Here is a 23,218-nt window from a genome sequence, read left to right on the forward strand (position 1 = left end):
TTACTCTCTCTGTATCAGTTGGTGTAACCTGTCTTACGCGGACTCTCTGTGTATCAGGTGGTGTAACCTGTCTCACGCGGACTCTCTGTGTGTCAGGTGGTGTAACCTGTCTGACGCGGACTCTCTGTGTATCAGGTGGTGTAACCTGTTACTCTCTCTGTATCAGTTGGTGTAACCTGTCTTACGCGGACTCTCTGTGTATCAGGTGGTGTAACCTGTCTCACGCGGACTCTCTGTGTGTCAGGTGGTGTAACCTGTCTCACGCGGACTCTATCAGGTGGTGTAACCTGTCTGACGCGGACTATCTGTGTATCAGGTGGTGTAACCTGTCTCACGCGGTCTCTGTGTATCAGGTGGTGTAACCTGTCTCACGCGGACTCTCTGTGTATCAGGTGGTGTAACCTGTCTCACGCGGACTCTCTGTGTATCAGGTGGTGTAACCTGTTACTCTCTCTGTATCAGTTGGTGTAACCTGTCTTACGCGGACTCTCTGTGTATCAGGTGGTGTAACCTGTCTCACGCGGACTCTCTGTGTGTCAGGTGGTGTAACCTGTCTCACGCGGACTCTATCAGGTGGTGTAACCTGTCTCACGCGGACTCTCTGTGTGTCAGGTGGTGTAACCTGTCTCACGCGGACTCTGTATCAGGTGGTGTGGTGTACCTAACCTGTCTCACACAGCTGACTCTCTCTGTATCAGGTGGTGTAACCTGTCTCACGCGGACTGTCTCTGTATCAGGTGGTGTAACCTGTTACTCTCTCTGTATCAGTTGGTGTAACCTGTCTTACGCGGACTCTCTCTGTATCAGGTGGTGTGACCTGTCTCACGCGGACTCTCTGTGTATCAGGTGGTGTAACCTGTTACTCTCTCTGTATCAGTTGGTGTAACCTGTCTTACGCGGACTCTCTGTGTATCAGGTGGTGTAACCTCTCTCACGCGGACCGGCTGCGCCGCACGCTGGCCGTGGTCGTGGACGGCCTGTCGCTGAGGGAGCTCCAGGAGCACAGGGATGTGTTCCAGTCGACCCTGACGCTGTTCCCTCACCAGGTCGGTAACGGGGAGGGAGGGCGGGCTGAAGGTGTGTGGAGAGGGGGAGGGGGGAGACGTAGAAAACATGAGTTAACAGCCTCGAGTAATGCTTTGGCTCGTGTGACCGTCGAGTTTTGATGATCCTTTTGCCAGTTTAACGCTTGGCCACAGCTATAGAAGCGACTAGGGTGACCCGCGTGCTCCGCAACGCGAAAAGGGGTATTTTCGATCGGCGGGTGTTTGGTTGTTCTTGTGTCGGTTGGGTTATCTATCCATTTCGGTCGATTGCTTTTTGACGGCTAAACGTTTTGGTTTGGAAAAAATATCCACCGCATCGAGGTGCCTGTGTCTGATAAGCATGCTTTCCACTTCAGAATCTGTCAAATGTGTTTTATAATTTAGGTGCGTAGTTTTATGGCAAATGAAAGGCGTAGATAATTTTCGCTAAAAATGGTTTTGCAGAGGTTTGAAACATTTATATTTTTAAGAGTACTGTTGCTTGTCATGCAAACGTGATGATTGGATCTTGAAGAGAATTGAATGCTCTTTCTAATGAAAGCATTTCAAATTGCCAAACGTATCAGGTTAAGCAGCAAAATCCGTGTAATTATTTAGTGGCACATTTTGGACAAATACCATTTAATTCAGCGATTTTTTCCACATTGTTTTTGATCAATTAGCTTTTCACAATTTTTCCATGAGAGACGGTACATTTTTATTGCTAATAGGCGCTGTTTCAACTCATTCCGTCTGACGATCACCTGAAATTAATATAAATTCCAAAATCCGTCCAAAACGTCCATTTTTCAAAAGAAAGTGTCCTCCCCGGTGCACGTGGCGCGTCCCAACTCCTGCACCGCACACCATTCGATAGCCCGTTCGATTCTCTACACGATGCTGTTTTCCCCGTACCGGTCGGGCCCACGGTTACCGAGATATTGCACCGGGACCGGACCCGTGTCGGGCAAATTTGGCTGTTTTCGCCCGTTTTTGCCAGCCGATTAATATATGTAAAGTCTATGACGCGAATTTGCACTTTTTGGGCACGCGCCACGCGCTCGCTATCGATCCGATCGAGCTGAGACCCATCAAAGGCACGTTGTCCATCCTTGTTCTATGAGTTGCGCAAACTTCAGCGCGGTAGGTGCAACGGTGTGACCTGTAACCCGCGCTACGTAGCACCATGTCGCGACCTTCGTAATAGACAGAAACTACGTCACCACAAATAGTAATATAGATTGATTGAAATATTGTATTATTCATAACATACTTTTGGTTCCTAGGATGCAACGACCCACCCAAATTTGCCTTAAAATGCCTTGACATCTAGCCCTAACCGTGACCAACCTCAGCAGCTGTCCCAATCACTGGTCCCTGACCTCTGATCCATGATCCCTGATCTGTACCCGCTGCCGTCAGACGGAGCTGATCTCTCCGGCCCACTATGGTACCAGCGTGGCGGAGGAGATCCTGAACGTGCCGCTCAGCATGACGCACAAACACCGCCTGGTCAAACGTGAGTGGCATATCACACAAACACCGCCTGGTTAAACGTGAGTGGCACAAACACTGGTTAAACGTGAGTGGCACAAACACTGGTCAAACGTGAGTGGCATATCACACAAACACCGCCTGGTCAAACCGGTGTGTTATATCACACAAACATTGATTGGTCAAACGTGAGTCGCACAAACACCGCCTGGTTAAACGTGAGTGGCACAAACACAGGTCAAATATGAGTGGCACAAACACTAGTCAAACGGAAGTGTCACAAACACTGGTCAAATATGAGTGGCACAAACACTGGTCAAATATGAGTGGCACAAACACTGGTCAAACGGTAGTGTCACAAACACTGGTCAAACGTGAGTGATCACTCGACTCCACACCGCCACTGAGTCACCCGGTGCTGGTGGCAGAGGACGTCCTGTCGTTGGTTAGTGGCGTGATGCCGTGGTGCGGGGTGCTGATGGCGGTTTCGCTCAATGGTGCTGGTGTCACCGGGGCAATAGCAGTGTTGTATTTGATGACATTGCTTGCTGTACCAGCTGCATATTAGCTTACCGATAGGCTGTAATTTGTAGGTATTTACCGGGGATGTTTTCAATATAGTCCTTCAGACGTGGCACATTTGAAAACCAATTTGCGTGAAAACAACTGTTCTTGAGATACATGATAGCTGTATCATGTGATCCATTCTAATATGTCCCCCCAGAGCTGGGCAGTCTGGACGGCGCGGTGCAGGCGGGTCTGATCCGCCGCCAGTGGGGCGACTCCGAGTCCCCCGGCGCCGGCGCGCCGCTGCCGCGCACCCTGCCGGAGCCGGCCGCCGTCGGGAGGACCGCTCTGCTGCTGGATATTTCGCAGCTCATGGACGAGGGCTACCCGCTGCCCGGCGCCGGACAGTACAGCAAACAGTTCGCCGGATTCGTGCCCACCAAGGACAAATACAAACCGGTGAGAAAGTGGGACAAACACAGACCAGTGAGAGACGGGGGACAATGAATGCAGACCAGTGGCGGGGGGGGGGGGGACAACCAGTGGCGGGGAGGGGGACAAATACAGACCGGTTAGAGAGGGGGCAGGGGTTTTGGTGGGGACTCAGAGGTGTCCGATCAGGACATGTAGAGAATGGCGAGTGATTACAGTGGCGAAGCACGGACCGCGAGTGAGGAGTGACCGGATTTGGGGGTGCCTTGGTCAGAGATGGCCTCTCGTAGGTGATAAATGACTCTGAGACCACCATGCGTGACGCCGCAGCACCAGGACTCAGTGAGTCTAATGTGTGACATGGCTAGCACGTCGGTATTTTGTCATGAAGAGGCGCTCGCCGTTCGTGGCGCTCATCTCGCCCGGTCTGAGTATGTGTGTGGGGGGGGGGGGGGGGGGACGCCGGTGGCTCGATTGAAGGGATGCTACTGATGACCTCATGTGTCATGGCTGGCTGTCCCTCTCAGTCGTACAGTAACCCCAGCTGACGGTGACTTCCCTTCTTGTCCCAGGTGACGGACCAGTCCCCGATGTACTCGATCGACTGCGAGATGTGCGTCACGCGCAGCGGCTCCGAGCTGACCAGCATCTCCGTACTGGACGAGTCCGAGCAGCTCGTCTACGGCACGCTGGTCAAACCGGACAACCCCATCCTCGACTACGTGACCCGGTACTCGGGCATCACAGCGGAGCGACTGGAGGTGGGTGCAGAGAGGGACGGAGGGTGCTGTGGTGTCACCGCCGAGCGACTGGAGGTGGGTGCAGAGAGGGAAGGAGGGTGCTGTGGTGTCACCGCCGAGCGACTGGAGGTGGGTGCAGAGAGGGACGGAGGGTGCTGTGGTGTCACTGCCGAGCGACTGGAGGTGGGTGCAGAGAGGGACGGAGGGTGCTGTGGTGTCACCGCCGAGCGACTGGAGGTGGGTGCAGAGAGGGACGGAGGGTCCGAGGGGAGGGTGCTGTGGTGTCACCGCCGAGCGACTGAAGGTGGGTGCAGAGAGGGACGGAGGGTGCTGTGGTGTCACCGCCGAGCGACTGGAGGTGGGTGCAGAGAGGGACGGAGGGTCCGAGGGTAGGGTGCTGTGGTGTCACCGCCGAGCGACTGGAGGTGGGTGCAGAGAGGGACGGAGGGTGCTGTGGTGTCACCGCCGAGCGACTGGAGGTGGGTGCAGAGAGGGACGGAGGGTCCGAGGGGAGGGTGCTGTGGTGTCACCGCCGAGCGACTGAAGGTGGGTGCAGAGAGGGACGGAGGGTGCTGTGGTGTCACCGCCGAGCGACTGGAGGTGGGTGCAGACAGGGACGGAGGGTCCGGGGGGGAGGGTGCTGTGGTGTCACCGCCGAGCGACTGGAGGTGGGTGCAGAGAGGGACGGAGGGGAGGGTGCTGTGGTGTCACCGCCGAGCGACTGGAGGTGGGTGCAGAGAGGGACGGAGGGTGCTGTGGTGTCACTGCCGAGCGGCCCAGGCCGGTCGAGGCTGTAAGCAGAGTAATCTTTTGTGGAGGCTGAGGGGTGGAGTGGAGGCTGTCTCTAGTAGTGGGGAGGGTCTGGGGGAGAGGGAGAGACTGGTGCAAGGCTGCGGTTATGGAGGCAAGGTCCATGCTAGCCGCCAGGTCAGTAGGTGGAACTATGGTCATGAGTACCCAAATATAGGAACGTTCCCATTTTTGGGAACGGAGTTCCCAAATATGGGAACGGGCGTTCCCATTTATGGGAACGGAAGGTAATTTTTCGGCCGTTCGCCCACTAAAACTCATTAGTGCATCACGTCTCAAAAAAGTGCACGCTAATTTAAGTATCTACTAAGTCTCTATAAAATTATCTTTAATCTGACCGTTGCACAAGAAAATTGACCGTCGAATGATATTTTTAATGATTTTTTGAAATGACGGAATGGTGAAAACATGGGTTATACTACATTTAACTTGCAATTTTAAGGAAAATGAAGCGTTTTTTACATTTTGAGGTCAAGTATAATAATTTTCGCCTGGTTATGAAGTTCCATACTAGCAACACCAGATGCTGACATATGCAAGCGAACACGCGGACAGTCCGGGGGTAATATTGGTGACATTTGGTGTCGGGGCGCACGACCGCATGGAACGTCAGTGATTTTACCGAACTACTGTTGTAAACTCAGTTTCAGTGGTTTAAAATTATTCAGCTGTATTTTATCATCCCAGAAAGACATATTTTATTTGGATGCTAGCTGTTTAGAGTTGTTTTATAAGGAGCGTCATGAGCGTGGTTTTTGTCTTCCGTGTTTCTAAGCGTGATCGTTTTGGGGGAATTTCTCTTATATAGGTCGCTCTGTGTGGCTTATTTATAATTTTTATGCTGATTTCGATCATTCCTCGTGCCCATCCTACCAGGCCTTTTGCCACTTACACTCATCAAGAAAGGAAAAAACTAGATTTTCATTGGGACTAGGTGTTTTGAGGGTGTAACATATTCAGCGTTCCCATTTTTGGATACTTCCTTGTGCTCGTCAACTATCGGTGATAAACAGACAGGTGCTTGACATGTCTCCACCCTCGGCGCGGACGGTGGATATAGGTATGGAAGACCTTGTTGAACATCGCTGAGCGTTGTGAATTACGTAATCCTGCAGAGGGGGGCGTGCCCTCTGCGAGATCGACGGGAATAAAAGCGCAGAAGACCGGGCGAAACATGCTACGGTCTTGCCGGAAAGGTCATCTGGTGATTGTTGCGTTAACAATAATTTGCGACGTTGGACATGATGCTTGTTAATGAAAAGAGCCCCTGAAAGGCGTCGGTGAAATCGTTCCCAATTTTGGGTACGCCGTTCCCATAATAAGGAACGCTTGCAGCGCCAGTGTACGAGAGCGTTCCCAAATTTGGGCTCGCGGCCCGGGTGATGGACTGCTTTAGAAATAGGGGAACGATTTGAAACTACGATGGGCCTTACAATATCAAACTCTTTCCCAACAATATTGAGACAAATATCAGGCGGTTCACGATCGCTTTATATTTTTTGGACGTCATTTAACGGTTCTTTTTCTTTGTTTTAAATAATACCTACATGGCGCTCCCATATTTGGGTTTATCGTTCCCAAACATGGGAACGAAAATGCGTTCCCGAAAATGGGTACGCTTGACCATAGTTCCGCTTACTGAGGTATTGATCGTTGAAGATGTGCCCAAGTGTAAAGGTATGAATCACTGACCTAGACTGGCCCCCATATCCGGCATCCGAGTCGGTTATGATGCGTTGCTGACCGGGACCTCTCACACTGCTCCAAAGGCTGTAATGGGCGGACTTTGAGAGGTTCAACCAGAATCTCAACAAGTGGGTGATTTGTCCCATATTGTCAGCGCGAGTCGAGCATACCAGCTGTCCGTCGTCGACCTCGGAGTTGTGTGTGCCAGGGGATGTAGCGCAGTGGTAGCGCGTTCGCTTTGCATGTGAAAGGCCCCGGGTTCAATCCCCGGCATCTCCAGTCTTTAGTTCCTCGCGTGCTGTGGCAGGTGGTGGGGTGCTGGCTGCTGCTTTAGCACCCTCCCCTCCCCCCATTACAAGATGGGTAAATGAGGCGCGTGCCTGTGATCAGGGCGTGCTGCGTGGATGTCAAATTTGGACAACCGTATGCGAGGGTATCTGTAATGCAATATCGACTATTTTTCCCGCTTATAGCAGAAACAGCAGATTTTTTGATGCACACAAAAGAAGTGTCATACGACTGATACCCCGTGGATGTGTCCGCTGGCCGTGACCAGTGTGTGTGTGTGCCCGCAAGGCCCAGGGGATCTGACCAGTGTGTGTCTGTGCCCGCAGGGTCTGAAGACTGGCCAGTGTGTGTCTACTGTCTGTGCCCGCAGGGGGTGACGACTTGCGAGTGTGTGTCTACTGTTTGTGCCCGCAGGGGCTGACGTTGTGTGTGTGTGTCTGTGCGCGCAGGGGGTGACGACTCGGCTCGAGGACGTGCAGAAGGCGCTGCGGGAGCTGCTGCCGGCAGACGCCATCCTCATCGGACAGAGCTTCAACCACGACCTGCGCGCCATGCAGGTAACTCGGGGCTGAGCTGCAGGCAACTCAGGGCTGAGCTGCAGGTAACCTGGGGTGGGCTGCAGGTAACTCGGGCTGAGCTGCAGGTATCCTGAGCTGAGCTGCAGGTAACCCGTACTGAGCTGCAGGTAACTCGGGGCTGAGCTGCAGGTAACTCGGGGCTGAGCACCAGGTAACCCATACTGAGCTGCAGGTAACTCGGGCTGAGCTGCAGGTGACCCGTTTACTGAACGGCAGGTTACGCGGGCTGGTGTCTCGCTACCAGCAGGCTGATTCGGGAGAAACAAGGTCTAGTTGTACAGTTAGTGACATAGTTTGTAGCTTGTTCCCCTTTTTCTCAACACTGCGGCCCTTTTTGCCCAGCCACAGCATCAGGTGGAAGCTGAGAATGTCATCTGGTAATTTAGGTAATTGTTAGGCCTCTGCGTCTGAGTGTGTTTACCACAGAGGTGCGGGGTATTCTGCCATCGCGGTGCCGCTACTGTACTTCATGCGCTGAATGACTGTGTCCCTCTCATTTGTCTTCTTTAATGCATTTTCATAGCTCAAACTAAGGCTTCAATTTTCTTTGTTAGCTTCTGGATGTTTAATAATTTTGATTGGATCCATAATTTTCTCCTCGACAGATCGTTCGTAACCTTTTTATTTTCATCTATAGAGGAGGTTAACCCTCGCCCCGTTGGGGGTGGGGGCCATGATTTGCCCCCCCCCCCCCCTGTGTTTTTCCTGAATAGCAAGAAAACGGCGGCGCGCGGCGCCGCCAAATTTTCAATACCTTCCCGGGCATCAATTTGACACCTTCACACAAAATTTCAAGTCTTAGGTCACCTTAGGTCAGGAGTTATTGAGGTCAAACTGAGGTCATGTTCGAGCAAAAATGAGCAAAAAACATGCAATCTTGAAACGCTCACCAAATCTACAGTTACCAAGCAATTTCAAAGTTCTTGATATGGTCATGTAGCCGCAACACTGCTATCTCGGATTTTCAAAATTTTTGGTTTTTGACCCCCAAAAATTCAAAAAAAAATTTTGACCCCCAAAAATTCAAAAAAAAAATTTTGACCCCCAAAAATTCAAAAAGATTTTAGAAAAACTAGAAAAAATAAAAAACGAATTTCGAAAAAACCGGAATTAATGTGATAGTCCCTGCGCTCTTCTATATACATACCAAATTTCAGATCGATATCTCGTTTTTTGGCCAAGTTATAGCGAAAATCAAATTTTTGATCTCAATTTTTAGCGATTCTAGACCACGTAGGGCAAAATAAAGACCACCATTGAACTCCCCGTGACGAGCTGCATCGAATCGATACCCATTTTATGCAAAAATATGAACTTTGAAATTTGACCTAATTTGACCTGACCTTCACCTGACCTTCACCTGACCTTCACCTGACCTTCACCTGACCTTCACCTGACCTTCACCTGACCTTCACCTGACCTTCACCTGACATTCACCAGAACATAATCTAAACTGACCCCAAAGGCTGCCTGACCCACATAATCGTATTTGGCATATAAAATGGACCATAATACATGCATCACATGATATTTTCATATTGTGACCCTCAGTGACCTGACCTCTGTGACCTGACCTGGTATCAGTGACCTCATATAGCAAAATATGTGTTTGAAGAACATTTCCCCATCGATGATTTTCAATGAAATGCATTTTACTCGATTTTACAACGCATTTCTTGAAAAGCCTGTAAACGGTGAAAATTCGACCTTTGACCTGACCTGTGACGTCATGGTTTGACCTAGGTCAATGAAATTGGGTCACAAGGTAGTTCCCGGGTGGGGCTATCGAACGCCGTTTGCTGCTTGTCGCTAGGTTGCGTGGTTCTCGAGATCTTGGGGGGGGGGCAAATTGCCCCCCCCCCCAACAGGGCGCGTTGCTCGGCAGAGCCCAACGGGGCGAGGGTTAACACTACTTGCGCGGGTAGCGCCTAGCAGCACTGAGTGCGTCTGGGGCCGATCGACGGCACCGCCTGCCGCCAACTGACCCCTCCCTGCCTCCCCCCCTCTGTCTCAGATGATGCACCCGTACATTATCGACACGAGCGTCATATTCAACGTGACGGGGGTGCGGCACCGCAAGACCAAGCTGTCGCTGCTGTCCTACATGTTTCTCGGAGAGACTATACAGGTAACGGCCGAGGACGGGGACTGCCACCCGATCCCAGGCTGGGTTGGTTCACACCCGGTGCCATAGCCACGAATCTCAACAAACGAACGCATTTACTTAGAGGGTAGCCACATCAATAATTAGTGATGGGCGTGATTTACATGCTCCAAAAATAGACACGAGTTTGCTCAATCCTTCCTTGAGTTTGCTCAAAGAACGCAAGCCTGGATGGATGAATTTAATAAATGGTGTTGCCAATGCTCTTTAGAAATGTCGAGGACTGCAACTATCGAACAAAATGACGCTGAGTCGCCTTCCGATGGTCCATTACCTTTATTTAAGCCGCATCGGCAAGATTCGTTTTAAAATGGCGAAATGGCGACGTATCTGACACAGTGTTTCTTTTGTCACTGACTGCCTCCCCCCCCCACAGAACGATGTGACCGGCCACGACGCCACTGAGGACGCCCTGGCGGCTCTGCGACTGGTGCAGCGTAAACTGGCGCGCGGCTACACGTACGGGGACGCGGCGCAGGGTGGCTACGTGCCCTGTATGAACGGCAGCGGTCCGGAGCCCGAGGACGACTCGGCGCTGCCGGCGGCCGTCAACATGGACGGCTACTACACCAGCCTGCTGGGACGGGTCCAGGAGGTCGGCGTTACCAGTGAGTATACCAGCTCTGTGTTAGTAACTGCACCAGCCTGCTGGGACGGGTCCAGGAGGTCGGCGTTACCAGTGAGTATACCAGCTCTGTGTTAGTAACTATACCAGCCTGCTGGGTACCAGTGAGTGTACCAGCTCTGTGTTAGTAACTATACCAGCCTGCTGGGTACCAGTGAGTGTACCAGCTCTGTGTTAGTAACTACACCAGTCTGCTGGGGCGGGTCCAGGAGGTCGGCGTGACCAGTGAGTGTACCAGCTTTGTGTTAGTAACTACACCAGTCTGCTGGGGCGGGTCCAGGAGGTCGGCGTTACCAGTGAGTGTACCAGCTCTGTGTTAGTAACTACACCAGTCTGCTGGGGCGCGTTCAGGAGGTCGGCGTTACCAGTGAGTGTACCAGCTCTATGTTAGTAACTACACCAGCCTGCTGGGGCGGGTCCAGGAGGTCGGCGTTACCAGTGAGTGTACCAGGTCTATGCGAGTAACTGCACCAGCCTGCTGGGGCGGGTCCAGGAGGTCGGCGTCACCAGTGAGTGTACCAGCTCTGTGTTAGTAACTGCACCAGCCTGCTGGGACGGGTCCAGGAGGTCGGCGTCACCAGTGAGTACACCAGCTCTGTGTTAGTAACTGCACCAGCCTGCTGGGGCGCGTCCAGGAGGTCGGCGTTACCAGTGAGTGTACCAGCTTTGTGTTAGTAACCGCACCAGCCTGCTGGGACAGGTACCAGTGAGTGTATCAGCTCTATGTTAGCTACTACACCAGCCTGCTGGGGCGCGTCCAGGAGGTCGGCGTTACCAGTGAGTGTACCAGCTTTGTGTTAGTAACCGCACCAGCCTGCTGGGACAGGTACCAGTGAGTGTACCAGCTCTATGTTAGTAACTACACCAGCCTGCTGGGGCGGGTCCAGGAGGTCGGCGTTACCACTTACCAGTGAGTGTATCAGCTCTATGTTAGCTACTACACCAGTCTGCTGGGGCGGGTCCAGGAGGTCGGCGTTACCAGTGAGTATACCAGCTCTGTGTTAGTAACTACACCAGTCTGCTGAGACGGTCATCACTGATTATACCAGCTCTATGCTAGTAACTGTACCAGTCTGTTGGGGCGGGTCCAGGAGGTCGGCGTTACCAGTGAGTATACCAGCTCTGTGTATACCAGCTCTCTACACCAGTCTGCTGGGGCGGTTACTAGTGAGTGTACCAGCTCCTTGTTAGTAACTACACCAGCTTGTTGGGATGGCTACCAGTGCGTGTACCGCTCTATGGTAGTAACTACGCCAGTCTGCCGAGACGGTTATCAGTGAGTGTACCAGTTCTACATAGTAACTGCACCAGCCTGCTGGGACAGGTACCAGTGAGTGTACCAGCTCTGTGTTAGTAACCACACCAACGTGCTGGGGCGTGTCCAGTCCAGGAGGTCGGCGTCACCAGTTAGTGTACCAGCTCTATGTTAGTAACTATACCAACCTGCTGGGGCGGGTACCAGTGAGTGTACTAACTCTATGCTAGTAACTACGTCAGCCTCCTGGGGTGGGTCCATGGAGGACTCGGCGTTACCAGTGAGTAATCTATGCTAACACCTGTGTCCTGAAGGTGCCAGCCTGCTGGGACTGTACCATACCGGCCACCCGGGGTTCTATGTATATAAATGCTGCACCATGTCTGCTCCGCGTTCGAACGTTTGTACTGAGTGATGCTCTGATTTGGTTATGCATCAGTCTGGGACGGCTGCGATATCAATTAGGCTGTGGAGTTTACTATACCAGTCTGCCTGCCAGGCGCGCTGTCTCACTCAAACAGGCGGCACTCACACTCCACTACACTGACCGGCACGGTCACCATGCCTCAGCTCATGCCGCCCAGCCCACACCCCGACTGAGTACTGACTCCACTGGCCGTGTCCCCAGCGTCGATCGTGGCCTCCGGACCGGGGGCCGACATCTACCGCGTGGCGTGTGAGGCTACCAGCCACCCGTCCCTGAGCCTGGACCACGTCCCCAGCAACCGGCAGGTGAGAAGGGGCCCCTGAGCCTGGGCCAGATCCCCAGCCACCCGTCCCTGAGCCTGGACCAGGTCCCCAGTCACCCGTCCCTGAGTCTGGACCAGGTCCCCAGTCACCCGTCCCTGAGCCCGGACCAGGTCAGTGTGTGTGTGTGTGGGGGGGGGGGGGAGGCTGAGCCTAGACCAGGTCCCCAGCACCTGGCAAGTGAGAAGGGGGAGGTCCCTGAGACTGAACCAGGCCCCCAGTCACCCGTCCCTGAGACTGGGCCAGGTCCCCAGTCACCGTCCCTGAGCCTGGGCCAGGTCACCAGCAACCCGTCCCTGAGCCTTCACCAGGTCACCAGTCGCCGTCCCTTAGCCTGGACTAGGTCCCCAGTCCCTGAGTCTGGACGTTCCCAGTCACCGTCCCTGAGCCTGGACCAGGTCCCCAGTCACCGTCCCTGAGCCTGCACCAGGCCCCCAGTCACCTGTCCCTGAGTCTGCACCAGGTCACCAGCAGTGGCGGCTCTCACCGACTGGGCTGGGCCCCGAGGGCGATGTGCTGTGCCGGGCAGATAGTCGGTGTCTGAGTGCTCACCAGGGCGTGTGTAGATCCGCTCCGTCCATAATGCATGCTCTGTGTGTACATTTAGAGAGGGAAACCCGCCGTACCTGACTGCACTGGGAAGTGTGTTTACCATTCAATTCCATTGGTCGGCGCCCGCCTGACATCATGCCGGGTGTGATCTGCGCTCTGCGGTGGGGCTGTCCGCTCTCCTCCGGCCCATCTGTCGGTATTCCCGGGGAGCTCCGTAGACCATCACCGCCGCTACCTGAGGCCCTCTCTCCCGGCCTGGCACCGGCCCCCGTCGGCTCCCAACGGGTACCTGGCGGCTCCTTTTGGTCCGGGCGTTACTGGGGGTTCTCGGTGGTTTGCAGCGGCTCTCGGTGGTTACCGACGGCTCCCGGTGGTTGCCGACGGCTCCCGGTGGTTCCTGGCGATAGGTATCTGGCCGGCTCCCACCCTGTCCCAACACTGCTGCTGATGGCAGTACCCTGCACGTATGACCGGCGTCTATCATCCCGGCCAACAGCCGCCGGCGGTCGGTTAGTATTCCTGTGCCGTACACCGGCTCTGTGGGATCGGCGGCCATCTCCCGACTGAAAGTGGCACCGGCGTCTCTGCAGCTGCCGTCCCGTGGAAACCGGCAGCGAAAGCACACAGACCCGCCGGCGTCCTGTGGGCGACTGCGGGGCCTCGGGATAGTCCGGCCTGGCTCAACAGCATTCGGCTATATGTGTGCGGTGGCGCGCTGACAATTCCAGTCGCTGGCTATCAATGAGGTATTGATGCCATTTAGATGCGAAGCGCCGATTCCTCGCAGCAGGGCCTCCGAGGTGTCCACCGGTGTCCCTAAAAATAGACGGTTCAGCGCTCTCTGCCCTCCTAAAATAGACTACAACCGACCAGCCACTATGAACAACAGTAGTGCCTCGTGAGGGAAACCTCCTGTATCACCTGTTTGTAATTCTGTAACGTGTGCTGTATATCATCTAATGACTGAGATCATGGGTGAGGCTATGGTTTCCACTTGCAGCGCCTATGTTAGTTTCACCAGAGTCCCTACCACCGCCGCCGTCACCTCCTGCTGCTCGGCCGTTAGCGGCGGCGTTAGCGGGCATCCAATGGTGACCGCGGTGGGTACCCGAGCCGAGCCCGCGGGGTGGGCGGTGACTTCTGTTCGATCGGGTGGCGGGATCTTGATATGATCAGATATTGCCCGACTCAAGGACCTTCCGAGTTCCGACCTGACCTGACCTGACCTGACCGGTCGACTGTCCGTTGGGGTCAACTACCAACTACCCTTATACGAGCCCTAACCTTTTACCTGAGCCGTAATCCGATCCACGACCTATCATCATGCCATGGACTCGTGACATTATCCATGATAAGCACATTTCGACCCTAATGTTCAATAACGGTCAAGTAGGTACCTATCGTAAGTAAGAAACGTTCAAGTAATGTCCAATGAACACGTAGTAGCCCCACTGTCAGCGCGCTGTGGTGCCCCAACTGCCACCCCGCTAACAGTCCCCGGTGTGTTCGGCTGCCAGGCGTGTGACCGGGCCGGCCGGCTGGTGAGCTCTGCCGACCTGACCCTGTGTCACATGGAGCTCAGAGACCGGCTGCACTGGTCGTGGCCGGCGGGCCGGCGGCGGCGCCACCTGGCGCGGCTCGACAAACGCCTGCGCCGGCTGTACCGGGCCGCGCCGGAGCGCTGTCTCATCACCGTGGTGTGCGCCGGGGCCGGCGGGCAGACGGGAGACGTAGAGAACGGAGTCTGCCTCACCGCAGTCAAATTGGTGAGAGGGAACGCTGGTACATTTTGTAAGACGCTTGTTTCCATCGTATACACCATTTCGGTGGAGTGTTGAGCGCGGGGGATGTAGCGCAGTGGTAGCGCGTTCGCTTTGCATGTGAAAGGCCCCGGGTTCAATCCCCGGCATCTCCACTTCTTGCTGTTATGACGTTAGCGCACAGTGAACAATCTTATGCTGAAAATGAATGAAAGCCCAATGTAGCGTTAAAATGATTCTTGTGATTTTGGATTCAACCGGAAGTCACAGAGATGCGATTTTCGACACTCTCTGATCGATTACATGTCGGGCTCAGCTCACCGCAGGCACCAAGTGGCAAGCGGTGGTTTTGTTTTAGGTGCGGAGTGCACAGTCAGTCTTGAAAGTACCGCGCATCGCTGCGATGGATCCATCAAGCCCGACTGAAGAAGGGCTGCTAAATTTGAGAGTCACTGAACCAACTGGGATTCTCATCCATCTCACAGGTCCATAGGTTCGGTGACTCAATTTTAGCAGCCCTTCCTCGGTCAGGCTTGACGAACCCATTGCACCAATGCACAGTACTTTGAAGGCTGACTATACGAGTACAACATCCGAGTTACAAGTGAGGGGGACCAGCCTTACGCGGCATTGTGCGTACGTTAAACTTCACACTCTAAATTCTACCATAGACAGGAATTACGCGATTCGGGAGGTAGGGGGCACGGCTTACGCAACAAGCTCCTTTTAGTGGGTGCTCTGCCGTTGGAGACTTCCATTGGAAAGGTTCGGACAAAATCTATACTAAAAATATTAATGAACTAACCTCAAAGTTGTTTTAAGCTAAAGGAAACAAGTTGGCAAATGCTGGGGACAGCATGGCCTTTTACATTAAGCGCTGTCTCCCACCACTACGCCTTGTGCTTGACGACATCTCGTGTGTGCTATTCTAATTTTGTTTGTCTTTTTTCAGTCAGACGACGACGTGGCGCGCAGCTCCGCCGATAACGACGACGACACGGACGACCACAGCTGATGGCGTCACTGCGCGGGCACTAGGTACTGTGTGACGTCACTCTGCGGGCACTGGGTACAGTGTGAAGTCACTATGCGGGCACTGGGCACAGTGTGACGTCATTTCACATCTCTGGACGTTCTAATGTACTGCCAGGGCTGGGACATTTGTTCATAAGGGGGAATTTGATGGGGTATCGCGACCGGATGCGTTGTTTTCTGTTTGTGTGAATTTCGCTGTGGATGTTGTTACTTGTGTTGATGAAATGCTGGTTTCACATGTTTCCGAAGTGCCTCTGCATCTACATAGTGACGCCACACCTAAGTGTGGCCGAAACCAACATTGTCAATTTTTACACATTGCTCTTTTTGTGTTTTGGCTTTTTGGCCTTTGCTCGACCGAAATTCCGCGACTTTAGGCTGGTGTGTCATTGCCGTTTGCTATGAGCAGGGTACAAAATACAAATGTCTGCTGTTGACCCGCGGATCCCTCGGCTATCTAGCGAAATACGCGCTGGTGTGTGAGTAAACTATGAAAATTCAATTAGAGACCAGTCTGGTGCGACGTGTACAAAACACGAACTGGCGATTTAGGCTGTATGAGGCCCGTGATTCAGCGATCACCGCTCAGTAACAGTGTAAAATACAATACAGTGGTACAAACCAAGCTGATTTGTTATTTCAAATCATCTTTAATCGTTGTGGCTAGGCCCTGGTCAACTTTACGCAGTCTTTATTTACCCCGCGTTCGATGTCTCTCGGACGACGAAGATTCTACGTCGTCCGGCCCATCGCGTTCAAGGTCAGCGGGGGCTCGGCTGCGGTTATGGAACGTGATTGGCGGGACGAAGTAGAATCTTCGCCTGTCCGAGAGACATCGAACGCGGGGTTAGTTTGCATCGGAAACCAGTTAGTCGAAAGGACAGCAGAGTATACCTACTCGGGTGAATGTAAAAGCGTGGAGCCTGCTCGGGTCGCTCTTCAGAAACGTGATTCACGGAGACTGTGTGGACAGTGGGCAATATTACTGAGAAGAAATACCTATTCCAAGGTAAATCCTTTGCATATTTTGGCACCAATTATTGGCATTTTAGCATTTATCCACCGCTCAGTAACATCGAATGGAGGCTTAAGCGCCGGTACAAACAAGGGTGACTATGCACAATGACTGTCCAATTTTGCGTGCAGACATCGGCAGTTTATTCTCCTTTGGATGTCCTGTCAGTAGACAAGACTGTTTGGGTGCACGTGCGGCCTTTGGTCGGTGTGGCGCCTCTGCCGGGTCAGACAACACGTGTGCACTCCACGTGTGATTATCGGGCCGATTCTCAGCAGATGACTCGCTCGCGAACTGTGTTTCCTCGACGACCCGTGACGTAATTGACCTTTACGGCATGCGGCGGTGCTTGTTTCCAATTGGCGGGCCGCTATATTTTCCTCTGACGTGATGTTATTTGTCGATTTTCCTGCGAGTGGCGGCGGGGAACGCTCGGGCTCGGAAAACATGTGGAAAGATCAGCGAGCCGAGCGGTCCGGGGTGTGTATACTGTACAGCCTTGCTGTGGCGTGACGTCACTGGGATGTTTTGATGACGTCACGGCGCGCTGGGCGCCGGCGGCCCGGGCGTGTGGCTGTGTACCGCGCCGGCGCGCCCGCGGGTCAGCTGAGCTCTCACAGACCGCCGGGCAGTTCAGCACCCGTGTGTGGACTGCCACTGGCAGTGTGGGCCGCGGGAAACGGTGGTGACCGGACGGGGGAAGCTGTCCGTTTTATAAATAGGTGTGGGATGTTTCAAATTAAGTGACCTTTCCTTTATTGGCAAGGAAATAACGCTAATACGACATAACTGCTGATTTTTTATGGTTTGTAGGTAGTCTATTCGAGCGTCAAACGACCTTTCGCTGGATGGGAAAGGAACTAATAATTCCAAGCTTGCAGTTTTTGTCTTTGTTGTTGTATGTTGATGTTGCTTTGTTCTTGTGTGTGTTTTTTATAACCTGAGGCCAGTTTTGCCAACAAGAAAAAACGCGCTATGGCGGTATTTTTGGTTTGTAAAAATTTCCAAATGTTTATCCAGTCACGCGAAAGGATAGCAACTGATGTGAAAGTACATGTATATTAGTTAGGCAGCTGACTGATACCTATAATTTTTGTCATCAGCGGGTTACATTTTTTAGCCTTAGCTGCTTAGCTGGCCAAAGTCAGTAGCGACCTTTTAAGCTAAACAATAAACATACTAACGGTCGACGAATTTCCTAGTTGGTAATGCTGGCCTGGCTGGCGTTTGGTTTCTGGCCCGGCCCTACCCAACTCACTCGTCTCAGCAAAGTTGCTGGCAAAGTTGCCAAAGTTGCTGGTATAGCTGTGCTGTGGTTTGCCGTTTTACGGCATATCAGCATGACCAGCCATAGACCATAGTGGTCTATGGTCATATTACTAAGTGCTCGAGCGAGGAACATATTGAATATAATTAGATAAATAAAAAAAGTTGACCTTTTCCTCGACATCAAAAATGTAAAAAGCCGAATAATATATTTTAAAAAACGGTGAGCTTTTCAGGTGATTGTACACAGAAGAACGTCGTCTACAGGCTAAATTGTAAGTTGTGTGAAGGAAAGGGTGACGACGGCACATATATTGGCGAGACAAAACGACCTGTTCGACTAAGATTTAACGAACATTTACGAGACGCCTTGAGCGCATCCGAAGGGACCCCGATGGGAGACCACTTCCGTGAGCACCACCCCGGCGCGCCGCTAAACAAATCATCCCTTCCTCTTCAGGTTCGCGTCCTTTATCGCTCCAAAGACCACCCGGACAGAAAAATCGCAGAATCCCTACTTATAAAAGCAAACCGCCCGCACATAAACTCAAATCTTTCGTCGTGGCCAATCATGTAAGCGCCTGTATCATGTGTATCTTGTGAGCGTGTAGCCTTTTCAACTCAATCGATTAATATGTGTATGTGTATATTATTTTGTTATGTGTGTGATGTACATCGGCGTTAGTGTACATACCTTCCATACGATGTGTGTTTGACAGCTACGTGTACAATTGTATATTATGTATGTTACGTACATCGGACACTATGTAGACAATCGGTCTATCAAATAGTTTGCCCTTATGAGTAGCGCCTTTCCTAAAATATCACGATCTTCGGTTTTTGAAAAATGGCAGACAGATTATTCACAGGATCGTCTTTTAACATTGTTATCACGTTGGTTTGATAAAGGCCAGTGGCCGAAAGCTCACCGTTTTTTAAAATATATTATTCGGCTTTTTACATTTTTGATGTCGAGGAAAAGGTCAACTTTTTTTATTTATCTAATTATGTGGTCTATGGTCTATGGACCAGCCTTTCGTAAGTCTGGCGTGATGCAGAGTGCCAGGATCTGCGCTCTGCTGAATGTTGCCACTGGTCTCCACGTTAGTCTGGCGGGATGCAGAATGCCGTGATCTGCAGGGCCTCGGCTAACATGTTAACTTCTGGGGCAAATGCCCCAGTAGAGTCAAGGAATGCCCCAGTAGTGGTCAGGCTTTGCCCAACCTCCACAAAATGAGAATATATCCGTATTACCGTACATTCTTTCATTCGGGAGCGGTTGAAGACGTTTGTGGCAAGAAATCAGGGGCGGTGGAAGAGGGAGTGCACGGTGTGCAGCTGCACCCTCAATTTCCATCCAAAAACATAGGCGTGCATTGGCAAACATATCTTTTTGCACCCCATAATCCATCTTCGTTCGAAAGAGCGTCAAAAATAATGACGAAATTACTTCGGCAACTTTTTTGGTCAGGTCAGAGGTCAGGTCATGGTGATGGCCAAATTTCGCCGATTTTCAGGTCGAATATCGACAGTTTACAAGATGCCGACCGCCCGACGCATAACTCGGGAACCAATTAGAGCTACAGCACCGCAAAAAAGCGCATTTGATAGCCATATTAGATTGCTTTCTGGTTATTTCTCTTAGATTTGACCTAACGTCAACAGTTTTGCCTGCAAGGGGCAAAAACTAACAAAATAGATGTTTTTCCGGGAACAGTTACTCTGCAATAACTTTTGACTCATGCCTTGCATGAGCTTTCTTTTACCGACATCGTGTTCCTCTCGACAAGACGCATCAAATTAACTACAGCTTGACCTTGAAGGTCAACTTGAAAATTCGACCTCAGGTCAAGGTCATGATCTGACCGGAAATTGTCATGTTGCATATCAGTCGATCTGCATCGTCGAGCCAAACAACAACTAAGACATTTTCATCGCTCTAGCATGCCTCTTTCAAAAATTATTCGCGAAAAACTGTTAGATACCATTCGTGAACTGAGATGACCTCAGGGGCATAAACAAGGGTCACGGGTGCTATTTTCATGTTCAGTGTGTCAAAGTCACGTACAGTGTTTTATAGTGTTTAGAATGACTTTCGTCCAAAAGAGGTGGTTTTGAATTTTCTCCCATTGACTTATAATAGAGGTCGCAAAATTGAGCTGACCTTAGGTCACCGATATGAAAATTCCGAGATAAAAATTGTGTACATGCTGTTGCCCTTATCTTATCAATCGCTGAAAGTTTCAAAGCGATCGCTCACTCGGTGTAGCTACGGCATACATTGAAACATTTTATGAGGTGAAGTCACTTGAAGTGACCTGGTGACCTGATCTTGAATGACCTTGGTCTGAAATTTTTGCAACACGTGTAGAATTGATGGATGATGGAGCGACGTCCTTTTTGAGATATCCGCGAAAAACCGCAGGAAAAACCGCTGGGGTTCACCCCCCCCCCCCCCCCCCCCCAGCAGGGCGCCAACACACTTTGACAATTTGCCCCAGTAGTCAAAATTCCTTAGCCGAGGCCCTGGTGATCTGCGCTCTGCTGAATGTTGCCACTGGTCACGTTAGTCTGGCGGGATGCAGAATGCCGTGATCTGCGCTCTGCTGAATGTTTCCACTAGTCTCCACGTTAGTCTGGCGGGATGCAGAATGCCGTGATCTGCGCTCTGCTGAATGTTGCCACTGGTCTCCACGTTAGTCTGGCGGGATGCAGAATGCCGTGATCTGCGCTCTGCTGAATGTTGCCACTGGTCTCCACGTTAGTCTGGCGGGATGCAGAATGCCGTGATCTGCGCTCTGCTGAATGTTGCCACTGGTCTCCACGTTAGTCTGGCGGGATACAGAATGCCGTGATCTGCGCTCTGCTGAATGTTGCCACTGGTCTCCACGTTAGTCTGGCGGGATTCAGAATGCCGTGATCTGCGCTCTGCTGAATGTTGCCACTGGTCTCCACGTTAGTCTGGCGGGATGCAGAATGCCGTGATCTGCGCTCTGCTGAATGTTGCCACTGGCGGTGAGGAACGAACTTTGCTCCAGTCATTGCAGTCTGGTACATACATCCTTGAGGAATTTTGTGCAAGCTAATAAGGCTCTGCTTGAATTATATCTGGAATGTTTGAAAATGTACGTACGCACACGTTCGATATCTTTCTAAGTTTAGTCTGCCGTGTTCCCATTCGTTTTGATTATGTTACGTATGTAGTGCACGGGTGCGTACGCGTGCGCGCGTGCCGTCATATGGGAAGGTCACTGTTCTGATTTAGTCACTATTATACTCCACGAATAGACGTCACAGAAGATCGCGACCCGATTAGATCTGCGGAAGGCTGGCCATATGTGGCCGCCAGACGAGGCAGCAATAACATTTACACTCGCCCGCAGCGGGCACTGACGGGTTGGGCGCCTGGGTCGGCTGCCACTCCGGCCCGCTCGCGGCCCGGCCCTGCACGTGCAGTCTGGTTTAGTCTGCAGCCGGCACCGCCGGGGGACCCGCGCGTGTCAAACATAGCAGCCTGTTCACGGGCGCCGTATGCAGCAGACGCGGGAGTGCAGGCCGCGCCGACTGATATATACACATTGCTCAGTCGGTGAAACTGCCGACTGCCAAGAGAAGATGACCGAGGAATAGCTGACTTCGGCGATGACAATTCGCTCGCTATTCCGCTGTTAGATACTTACAGTTAAGACCTAGCCGGAATTCATAGGCGGGATGTTTCGAACTCGCTGTTGTGAGTGGGCGGATGGAAATATTTCAGCAGCCGGGAATTCCGTACCTTGCGACGCCTGACACCCACCCATGGTGTCTCCCGATATCGCATGTCCAGCCGTCATCCGGTGTGGTGTAGCACCCCCTTCTGCCGGCGTGGCCATGCAGCTCCGTGACTGCCGTGCCTCCCCTCCCCCCCCCCTCGGGTGGACCGGTTCTGGCGGCCCGAGTAACGCCTCCGCCGGCCGCCGGCCCTCAACAGCGGAACGTTCAGCAACGGAGGCGCAAACATTCCTCCAAACGGAATGAGGATGCTTTGCTGGAGCTGTTTTGTTTATTCGTTTTCATATTTTTGGAAATAGAGACGTTGGATGTTGTCAGCCGTACCAGTGAAGTAATCTTGGTCATACCTACTTTGTACCTTCCGATAAGCCATGCTGCATGCTGCGTGGATGACTGTGAATCTCCGTTTTCGGCAGGATGTTGGCTATGATAATATTTACCTATCTCAATAGCGGTTTACTGGTGGAATTGATCACTAATCCATTCCGTTCGACGTCAGTATGGTGAGGCCAGATCTCGATAAGGTCGGATTCACCGCTCGGTCAAACCGGAATTGGCCAACCTTGGAGTTGGATCAGCCTACAGACGCTGAATATCCAGTATTGCACCGTATGCATACGGGAAAAGGTCACCGGTAAGATTTTTACATACCTTACTGTCAGTAGAGCCATGCTTTTGGCGCTTATAGCGATTGAAGTACCTATACATACTACTACATACGATGTGTCCAGCGCAATAAATACGAACCGGCTGATTGCAAGTAGACCTTACGGTTTAGGTCATGGTTTTGACCATATTTCACACTTTTTTCCCTTTTTTTAAAAGACCTTTTAGGGTCAGCTCATAATTTGTTCGGCACGTCTCGCCAGGAAAACATGATGCTGGTAAAACTAAATTTCATGTGGTGTAGGCCATTTTGACTTTTTTGTCACTTTTTGTCTTATGTTACTTTTTTGTATCTTACTGACCTGAGGTCAGACATGATTGCATTTTTGCTACCGTAAAGTGGGGCTATTTGAGACAGTATTTAAAATCGCTATAAAATGAAGAGCGTTTGATTTTTATGTGATATTTTTGCTCAGGAAGGTGTGGAATCGAGCAGTAAATCCCTGAGAAAAAATATGCATAAATTTCAAACGGTTTTTATTTTATAGCAATTTTAAATACTGTCTCAAATAGCCCCACTGTCTCAAATAGCCCCACCTTACGGTATCAACAATGTTTCAAAAAGAGATATATCGAGTCTGTTTTTCTATGACATTCGATCTAAGAGCTCACGGACTGTGGAATAATTCGCCGAAGAATATGATCTTGAGAAAAAATTGCCTTATGTGACCCCATTTGGTTTCGTACCTTTGACGTGGCGAAAAATGACCGATCATGTTGACGCTCTTTCGAACGACACTGGGATGCGTAAAAAATGTGTTGTACGATCGTACTACCGCCCTGGCGTGGATTAAATATAACT

At 51.7% G+C, this 23,218-nt stretch overlaps 1 protein-coding gene and 2 non-coding genes across 7 annotated transcripts in view; all 3 read left to right on the forward strand.

Moving 5' to 3' along the window:
* The window catches only part of LOC122368200, a 33,403-nt gene extending 17,080 nt beyond the window's left edge, over positions 1–16,323 (forward strand). For all 5 annotated transcript variants that reach the window (XM_043341915.1, XM_043341918.1, XM_043341916.1 and 2 more), the window contains exons 9-18: positions 917–1,046; positions 2,448–2,544; positions 3,244–3,485; positions 4,031–4,219; positions 7,432–7,539; positions 9,575–9,688; positions 10,101–10,332; positions 12,233–12,336; positions 14,421–14,669; positions 15,616–16,323. In XM_043341915.1, coding sequence (XP_043197850.1) covers positions 917–1,046; positions 2,448–2,544; positions 3,244–3,485; positions 4,031–4,219; positions 7,432–7,539; positions 9,575–9,688; positions 10,101–10,332; positions 12,233–12,336; positions 14,421–14,669; positions 15,616–15,678 — 1,528 coding nt within the window. In that variant the 3' untranslated portion in view covers positions 15,679–16,323. The remainder of the gene's footprint in view (positions 1–916; positions 1,047–2,447; positions 2,545–3,243; positions 3,486–4,030; positions 4,220–7,431; positions 7,540–9,574; positions 9,689–10,100; positions 10,333–12,232; positions 12,337–14,420; positions 14,670–15,615) is intronic.
* Positions 6,902–6,973, forward strand: Trnaa-ugc. Its single transcript has one exon. It is a non-coding gene; the product is annotated as a tRNA-Ala (tRNA).
* On the forward strand, positions 14,747–14,818 carry Trnaa-ugc. The gene has a single exon. It is a non-coding gene; the product is annotated as a tRNA-Ala (tRNA).
* Positions 16,324–23,218: the final 6,895 nt, after the last annotated feature.

This window comes from Amphibalanus amphitrite, unplaced genomic scaffold, assembly GCF_019059575.1.
Source record: "Amphibalanus amphitrite isolate SeventyFive unplaced genomic scaffold, NRLGWU_Aamphi_draft 000931F_arrow, whole genome shotgun sequence".
NCBI classification, from domain to species: domain Eukaryota; kingdom Metazoa; phylum Arthropoda; class Thecostraca; order Balanomorpha; family Balanidae; genus Amphibalanus; species Amphibalanus amphitrite.